This window comes from Pholis gunnellus (genome assembly GCF_910591455.1).
Source record: "Pholis gunnellus genome assembly, chromosome: 12".
Lineage (NCBI taxonomy): Eukaryota > Metazoa > Chordata > Actinopteri > Perciformes > Pholidae > Pholis > Pholis gunnellus.
The window spans coordinates 9,016,322-9,025,483 of NC_136539.1; the positions used below are offsets into that span (position 1 = coordinate 9,016,322).

General features: G+C 44.5%; 1 protein-coding gene across 2 annotated transcripts in view; it reads left to right on the forward strand.

Annotated features, from left to right (window-relative positions):
- LOC306704440 (phospholipid-transporting ATPase IH-like) overlaps window positions 1–7,772 on the forward strand; it is a 32,100-nt gene extending 24,328 nt beyond the window's left edge. Inside the window, exons 26-30 of one of the 2 annotated variants that reach the window (XM_079170793.1) lie at window positions 300–323; window positions 1,267–1,332; window positions 1,614–1,717; window positions 1,811–1,976; window positions 4,746–7,772. In XM_079170793.1, coding sequence (XP_079026919.1) covers window positions 300–323; window positions 1,267–1,332; window positions 1,614–1,717; window positions 1,811–1,976; window positions 4,746–5,018 — 633 coding nt within the window. In that variant the 3' untranslated portion in view covers window positions 5,019–7,772. Of the gene's footprint in view, window positions 1–299; window positions 324–1,266; window positions 1,333–1,613; window positions 1,718–1,810; window positions 1,977–2,614; window positions 2,716–4,745 lie in introns of those variants that run through there. The other variant, XM_079170794.1, reaches the window with a different exon arrangement.
- The last annotated feature ends 1,390 nt before the right edge of the window (window positions 7,773–9,162 follow it).

Below are 9,162 nucleotides of genomic sequence, written 5' to 3' on the forward strand. Positions count from 1 at the left end.
TTTCTGTCCCAGGCCCCCCGATAGGTCAGCGGCATCGGACCTCCATTCATATCGACAACGCAGTAGCATCTTTCTCTGTATTGTTAATTTGTATCATGTCAACTGTTTTCAATTGCCTTTGGTCCTGTTTTTTAAGTTGAAACATCCTGAAATTCATTTTTCCCTTTGTCCTGATTCCTTTCTCTTTTCTTCCCCCTCCTTCTCTCTGCTTCCTTTCTCTTTATTTTGCTCCACTTCCTCTTTTTCTTCCTCTTCTTCTTCTTCTTCTTCTTCTTCTTCTTCTTCTCCTTCTTCCTCAGCTTATGACCACCAACACACAGATGGTAAGCCTATCTCCCTCCCTGTCAGCTCTCTCTGTCTTTAACGCTTTTTTAGTTCCTGTCGTACCGTTTAAGCTTTCAGTTTGACCGTTTCATCCAGTTTCATCCCTCCTCACTTCATCCTCCATGCCCTCTCATTTGAATGTGTAGTTTTCCAGTGCTCCATTATTCCTCTAATCTCTGTAAAGCCCTGAATCCTACACAGTACCTGATCTGAACAACTCCACTGACATAGTAGAAACCTTAGATGCTCCCCTACATTATCCTTGTGTTTCGTTGTGCTAGTAAGTAGAGTAATGCTAGTATGCACTATAGATTAAGATCTAACATCTGTTTGTTGTTCTGTTTAACGTGTTTGTGCATCTGTGTGTGTTCGTACGTCCAATGTATTTGTGGTAGCAGTTCTTGGGGTTGGGTAGCTTTTAATTTCACTGCTCCAGCATCCAGGGGTTGGCTGGTCTGCTTTCATCCTGTACTCTTTGTGTACGGGTGACAAACGAACAAAAAGAAAAGCAGGTTTAAAATGGAAATTCCTGCTGTTTATTGCATCCATGAAGAAAATAGTTAATGGAAGGAGGTACTCTTGCAAGGAAGGTGCGCTGGTACCAACAACCAGCTGTGGTTATTACATAAATTCCCGGCTTTCTTCGTCTTGATTTCCCTCCACCCCACCTCCCTCTTTCATTACCTCCCTCTCAACTCTCATTCCATCTGTCACTCCTGATGTCTGCTTAAACCGTTTCTACGATGTCAGCAGGTAGAAAGATTTGGATGCAAAGAGGGAAGGGAAAGGAAAATGTTCTTAGTTTATTGGCTCCAAAGCTAAGTACCCATTTAAACAGATCACCTGAAACCACAGGATGTCCACCAATCCATGGATGCTGGGTGATAGGGGTGTGTGATTGATGTGGCCGCTAACCCTCTTCTTCCCCTCCTTCCCTCGCAGATGTTTGGGAACTGGACCTTCGGGACTCTCGTCTTTACTGTGCTGGTCTTCACCGTTACGCTCAAGGTGCGTGAGCACATGTCTTCAGAAGTGAAACGGGGAAGAAAAGAGACACCCCAACGTTATTGCATCGCATAATCCCCTCATTTAAATGAGTTCATTAGCGCTGCATGTGTGCCCCATCGTATGCGTGGACAAGCTCGCGGCGCACGCGTTAACTAGCATGTTACGTATATGATCGACTACACACTGGCCGCTCAGTTTGCACAACAGTAAACCCTAAAGGCGAAGTCATTGACTTCATTGACAGGCTGAGTGTTTTTATGTGTGTATTCTGTTTGTTTCAGCTTGCCTTGGACACACACCACTGGACCTGGATCAATCACTTTGTCATCTGGGGGTCACTACTTTTCTACGTTATTTTCTCTCTTCTCTGGGGAGGCATCATTTGGTAAAATATGTTGGTTTTTTTCTAGCAATTGCAACTTTTATGTAGCTTCGGAGATTTGTGAAACCCTTCTCTGTCTCTCCCGTTGCTGCGTAGGCCCTTCCTGAACTACCAGAGGATGTACTACGTGTTCATGCAGATGTTGTCCAGCGGTCCGGCCTGGCTCAGCATCATCCTGCTTGTAACGGTCAGCTTGCTGCCAGATGTCATCAAGAAGGTCCTCTGCAGGGCCATGTGTCCCACAGCCACCGAACGTGCACAGGTACGATCTCGGCACCGAGCTTTCAATTCTCTTGTCCCCAGGTTAGGTGTTTGTTTTCCTGTAGCGACTTCTGCTTTGCTAAAATCATTAACCAATTAATGCTTTCCCATTTTTTAAATTGTGCCTTTTTTAGCAGACCATTTCAGTTCATAAACTGAAATGGTCTGATATAGTAAGTGGAATCCACTCCTATGCTAGCTGATACTTAATGTTTTGACTGTAAGAAACCACATGAGTAAGCTGCAAATCTATTCCACTCAATTAATCATCCAGGAACGCCATTAGAATCCCTAATAGCTTTGAGCAACAGTGTGATTTAGAATGACTTTTTGTTCGCTGTGGCTTAGCCTCACCTTCCCGTGAAACAAGCTTCACCGTGAATGGCAAAATGAACGAAAGGTCTAACAGATTTCTCCCTGCTGTGCTCTTTCTTCTCTTTTCTCCCGTCTCACTGCAATCTGATGGACCACCATCACCCACACCATCCTCCCTTTTCCTTTCATTCACCGGCCTTATCCTCCTTTCTTTTTTCTCCCCCCTATTATTTCCCTCTCCTCTCTTGCCGCCCCCCCCCCCCTGCTCTCCTCACTGCTCCTGTGACTCTGCACTCACTCGCTCTTTCGGGGGGTTAACTGCAGTCCACTCGCCCGTGCCTTACTGTGGAGCCGTCCACCATCTTCATGCTTTCTCAGTCCTCCAGCAGAATGAGTTTCTGATTGGCCCAGAGAGACGAGAGAGGAGCAGGAAGAGGAGGTGACTCTCTCTTTTAAGCCCTCGTCTCTGTATGCATGGTGGTATATGTCTCAGTGTAAACCACTTATTACTGTCTCACTTACTGCCTCGCTCCATGTGAAACTAACTACTAGGTCGCTATTGATGACAATAGTGAAACAGTGTTTGGTTGGAAGATTATACTTTCCTGTCATCCTTCCCATTATATATATATATTGTGTGTCTTTTGTGTTTTGTTTTATACGTACTGTTTAAGATATTTAAATTGCATGCCATGATTTATAGTGTCTTTTATTTTATTTTAAATAAGCTTTACTTGCTGTCCCAATTATTTGTCATCGCTAAACCATTCCAGATCACGTGTTAGCTATCAGATAGCCTGAAGTTGATTTACAGAAATGGTGTGCAAATCCCGAAAGACGGTTAGCAACCTCTTATTGCCAAAGATCCACGACACCGTTTGAGCTTCCCTCTAAAGTGTGTCCTTGGAGATCAAATCAGGATTGGACAGTGGTATTTACAGCTGTGACTAGCCCAGAGTGCACTGGGGCCTGTTCTGAAGTCCCTTTCAGAGTTGGTCGGGGATGTGAGTGAACATGAAAGGGTAATCACTGCACTAAAAGAGTCCTTTTTCAGTTTAGTTGCAGTGGTCACAGTTACCACAAACGGTATCTAGCTAGCCAAGGCCAGTGAGTATATCTGGACACAAGACGCACGGTCCGAACGGGTTCATTCATCACCTCACTTTGCTTTAACGTCATCCACAGACGGTAAGGACAGCGGGGCCCCCGGAGGGCTGTGTGGCTCCTGGCACTGCAGATGGTGGAGGGGGAAGCAATGAGAGGAACCCGCTCCACCCTGATAGGACCTGTGAGGGAGACAGTGGAGAGAAAGCTGCTAGGAACTATGACTCCATGATGTCACACAGCCACAGCACCTCTCCCAGCACACCCAAGAGTACCCCCCCCTAGGTGGGCTAGGGTCACCATGGTAACGGCACACAAAGGGCGTTTACCGTGGGGAGTCGGGTTCCTGAAGCTGCTGCTGCCGGGATGCTTCCTGCTGCTCTGCACTGCATGGGGCATGTTGTTGTGCTGTGGCTCAGGGAGGGGAGGGGAGGGGAGGGGGGGGGGGTTGGGCCTAGATAACTGCATCTACACAAGACGTTTCCTTTCGTCAAACCTACTTTCAGGAATCACAACCTCCAATTAACTCTGCAGTGCTGGTTGCAAAGCATGCTGTGCTTCTCACTGCATGTGGGATGGGAATTGACTTGATCAGGGCAGCAGCCAATTTAGGAATTGTGTCCTCTCTTTGTTAGACCCAGGCTACTTCATTTCATCCATTGCCACTTGTCAAGTGGGCAACAAGTAGTAGGCTTGTCGCGACTCCTCTTTTGCAGCTTAAGACAGATGGATGTAAGCTAGAGGTTCTGGGTCAAAGGAGGTTTAGTTTGTGAAATTTGAGATGACTGAGCTGGTTTTATACGTTCATACAGATTTGAATCACGTTTAGTTGGTAACTTAGGTCATTTTATTAGGCAGGGTCATCAGTAGGTTACCCAATCCAACTTGATGTCACAGATGAAACTGAAAAATCCAAGTTGCCCAGGCAGCTTGGATCTGAAAAGTATCATCTTGTATCAGGAATACTGATGACATCTGGTGTTGGAAGGTGGAATAGCAAGTGTAATTTATGTCTTCATTTTTTAATCTGTCACCACTATTAATCACATTAGGAATGTTCAGAGGGTTTCTCATCATTGATCAGTAAATGATGTCCACACTGTTTGTTCAGCAAATTTGATCCAAGCGTCTATAACATTACCATTAAAACAAAACATCTGGATATATAAAACAAATCTATTAAACCCTCTGAATGAATCCCTGCTGTCCGATCTTATGCATCAAGCCGTCTCACATTCTCTTCTCATTCACAAGTGATTTGATCCGCATGGTGCAGTTCTTCTCATTTCCCTTTCCCTCTTCTGTGGTTTGGATTTCCCTTGTGACGATGCGTCCTTCCTTCTCTCCGCAGGATGATGAGAAGCTGTCGCGGGCTTGCGTGGCCGAGTTGACTCCACTGTCCCCTCGTCGATCCTACAAAGGCACGAGCACGGACTCCTCTCACCTCCACCTCGGCGCTGCGGAGACGCTGTCGCTCCGCAGGTCTGATCCCCTTCCTCAGAAACTACTGGTCCACTTGGCGGAAGGTGGAGGGGCAGACGTGCGCTCTCTCAGCCCCTACATGCTCCGTCTCTCGGGAGAAGGGTTTGCCTACTACGCTCCGGGGCCCGAGACCTCCGTGTGAACACAAAAACGCGGGCTCCGAAACTATGTGCATGTGGATCTCGCGGGCCGAAAACATAAGAGTGCATCGGCGCCTGGATGTGCGACCGAGAGACGGCATCTCAAGGATCAAGGATTTCTAGAGCGAAATACAAACAAACATGTTCACACGCATCCACCTCCACGCTGAGCTCACCATGTGCATTTTCTGGGCTACACCTGAGTGAACAACCCTTTAGATATTTCAGCCCCAAACGCCTCATCTTCATACTTTGGTAACATCTTTTCGATTCAGTGTCGTCCCCTGTCTTAGTCTCAACCAAGTTCCGAACCCAAACTCTTACTTGAACAAGTCTAAGAACAAAAAGGGGCGAAGGTGCGTTGATTCACGCACTGTGGAACTGTCCTGTTTCAACACGTCAACAGTCAGGCCTTTTTGTATTCCTTGTCCTCATTTTCAGTCTCCCATTCTTGCCTGTTCCTCACACTTTCCGTGTCCCGTTTGCTTCTTTGTTAATGTTTGTTGAAAACATTTATGTACAGTTCGTGGTCTGGCCAACTAAGGTTGCGGCCGGTCAAGCTCAACCCTTTAGGTTTGATTGCGTGCGTGTGCATGTGCGCGAGTGTATGCATGAATTTGCCTGTTACTGTATGTTTGTACGTGACACACCTTTGCCTTACAGGTAGCCACACAGCAGCAGGCTAGTAGCCAAAGGAGAAAGGTGTAAAAACACAACAACAATAATAATAAAAAAAAGTAGAAGAGGTGTAATACAAAGCCTTACACACACACACACACACAGCTGCAGGAGGGGAATGGGGGGAATCTGAAGAGGGATGTGCAGTATACTAGCCACCCTGCCTTAATTCATAGATACTGATTTTTAGTGGATTATATTTCTAAGTCAGTTTAAACATGCTTGTGAGTAGACCGGTTCAGAGGGCATACGTGTCTGGTACAGTGTGTCAATTATTCCTCTTCTTTTACCCTCACGTTTGTGTCGACTTTTGTTTTCTTCGTATCTGCCAGTGTAGCATGTCGGATCTCCCTGCAGCATGCCGATCCGCTCCTCTCTCGGTTCTTCCATATCCTCCCCGGTCCCGGGCATCATTCATCATGAACCATATCCCGACATCTTTGTCTTTCTCCCAACAATGAGCACACTGTACCCACTCCTGCCCCAGTGTGGTCCTGTGGGGTAACAGCAGCAGCAGCAGCAGCAGCAGCAGCCCCGGACTCGCTGAGTCTTTATTTATGGATGTCCTAAATGACTTGCTACTCCTCCCTGTTGCATTGTGCTTGTGTGTTTGCTGCCATGCTCTGTGTTATGCAAAAGTTAACGTAAGAATGCTGATGTCATGTTGTCACATTATAAGGGTTTTTTTTTTTTTTCTCTGTGTTGCATTTATCTATGAGTTCTTCTGTATTGTTCAAAAAATTATTGATGGCGGTCACTGTTGATGTATGGATGTAACTTAAAAACAAAAAACTTTTGATATATATTGTAGTGAGAAGAGATGTTCTTTAGTCTGTTGTAAGTAGGAGGGAGACTTGAAGCGGCGATGTCACAATCAAATCGATAGAATGTTGAACTGATTTGTCCATCATGTCCTCCAGCTGAAGATTGTAGCACATTATGGATGAACCACTTTTCTGCATTTCTAACATCCGAAGTCCTCTTTGTCCAAAGCATATCTGTCCTGTTGCACAGCAAGTGACTGACTCTGGAAGTCTTGAATGTCAGAATCCGAAGCATTTTTGTATGTTTATACAGTTTATTTTCATACACATCACCATCTGCCAACATGTATAGATTTAATAACAGGTGTTCGGTATTTTTTTACTGGGGCACAGATGATTTTTCAGTTTGGTTGGAGGTCTGGATTTGTCTCTTTCAGTTTTCACTCAAAGCCCACAAGCCTCCACAAGTGTTTGAACTTGGGGGCTCAACGTCCTGACCTCAGTAGATTAATAGAAGGGCCTTGGTGCTTGTTATGCAGTGTCCCACCTCACTGTGCTGTTGCCATACTGTATCCAGACATATTCTACATGTCACATACAAATCCTACCATAACAATGCTACAAGGTCTATTTTACTTTAATAATGTAATGGGGAATTCTTTGGAGTCATTCTTCAAACACAGTTTGTTATCTGAGTCCTCCACAGTCATTTTTGTGTTGTCCCCATTGAATATTTCTTTTGCTACTTTTGTATCCCAGAGAGAAGACTATATTTTAACTGTGTTAGAATGTGTGTTCAAGTTTGTAACCAAAATTAGAGCAACATATACATTATGTGATTCATTAGAGATTTACAAATAGGTCTACACACTGCACTTTGTTCTACAACAGATCAGTTTCCCCCCTAAAACAAGGTCGAATGTCCGTCGACTAGGGGCTTATAAGTGTTCACTCTTCCTCACAAGTTATTTTTCTAAGAATGTAGTGGGTGAGAAAAAAAAAAAAGTGACCAAATAACTTGACTAGGAACGGACTGTCTGTAGCCTCTATCTCAAATGGGTTTATCGCACCAGCCTTCTACTGCTGATCAGAATGTCAAACTGCTTTTTCTAAGTCCATCAGCAGAACAGCAGGTGCTCATCCTGTCACTCCTGAGCTTGGCAAATGTCTGAAATGTCGACTTCTGTGCTCTGAGCAGCACGCCTCTCATATCATACCTTTCAGTACAGCACTGTTTGTATTACTAAACAGGTTTTGAGAATTTTACTTTTTGTTTTGGATAAAGACTTTAAAAGTTCAGTTATTGACTTTTTGCCAGCCTGTCTGTAGCAAATGGGGGCAGAGCACTGTATTGTCATTCTGCTTGTAATAAAGAAAGAGTGAAAGCATTTGCCACCTGTGTTCATTTCATATAATTGAGGCACGTTTTTCTGCCATTGTCCCTGAATGACTACTAGGCTCTCTTATTATTTCAAACCTCAGTCAATTTCCACCATTCCCCGGTCACATGATCGTCACGCGCCAGCACACCTGCGCCTCATTCACGCTAATCAGCCACTCGGTACCAGCCCACAGATATTAGCCTTATGCCGGATTGTCTAATTCAGCGTAGCTCCTATAACATTGTCATAGTCACGAGGAACAGTTAAAAAGTATCAAACTCGACGCAGCAGAACCACTCTTTATTTATTCCACACATTCGTCTACGTTGTCAAAACTAAGCGCCTATATTACCCACAATGCAACTCGATCCCCGATAGTTCAGTCGAAGATGCAGGTGTTTGTGTTAGGAGCAGCTAATGTAACCTCGAGCTGCTAGTCTCGAGCAGAGATGCGGAGCCTGCTGCACAGGTGTGGTAAGATAACGTCTTCACAACTCAACCCTCCCATGCAGGAGCCACGAAAGGCTTTATGCATGTTCTTTCAAACAGGCTAAAGTTTAGCAGCCCCATTACCTGTCACTAGAGCTAAGAGTTCTCCTAGTACCTCACGGTCCGTTTCTTCTGTCGAAGTGATTTCCTTGAGAATTGTAGACTTGTTAATTCTATGGATTGGCCACTAATTCTGAAAAGAGATGTTGAATAATTTTAATAGAGTAGGCTACCATTCATCAACTGATAACTAACCTACACAACCTGGACAGAAAAAATAAATATATTTAGAATAAAGTTGTTTTGGATAAATAATAGAATCCATAACATGTTTCATGATTCTATTATTTGGTTAATCAAGTAGTGTCCAACAACATAGACTGTGCAACTTAAAAAAAAAAGTTCACTATCATGTGATCAGCATCCTTGACAGCACCCTGGGCATTTTTTTAGGTTCACAACTGTGTGCAATACCTTCTCCTTCTGTCTGTATTACCTGCCAGAATGTGTTGATCTGTGTAGAGTTGTGGGTGTCAGAAAACAACAAATCAACCTTTGTACATAAACAAAGAAGCATAAACCTTTATTGGAAGACCAAAGTATTGCAGTCGAGTGAAAAAATACAAATGGAATTCGCTCTTTTGTAAAGTAACCCAACCATTGTTTGCAATAGCCAAGTTCCGTCACATGGTGGCAATGCAGCATAATCAATGATGCATGACCGGCTGTACTGTGTGTGTTTCTGTGGATGACAATGTGTCATGACACAGCTGTGGTGCCTTGCCTCCACACTGGATGTCGCTGTTGGATCAGCTGTTTGTGGGGAACCATAC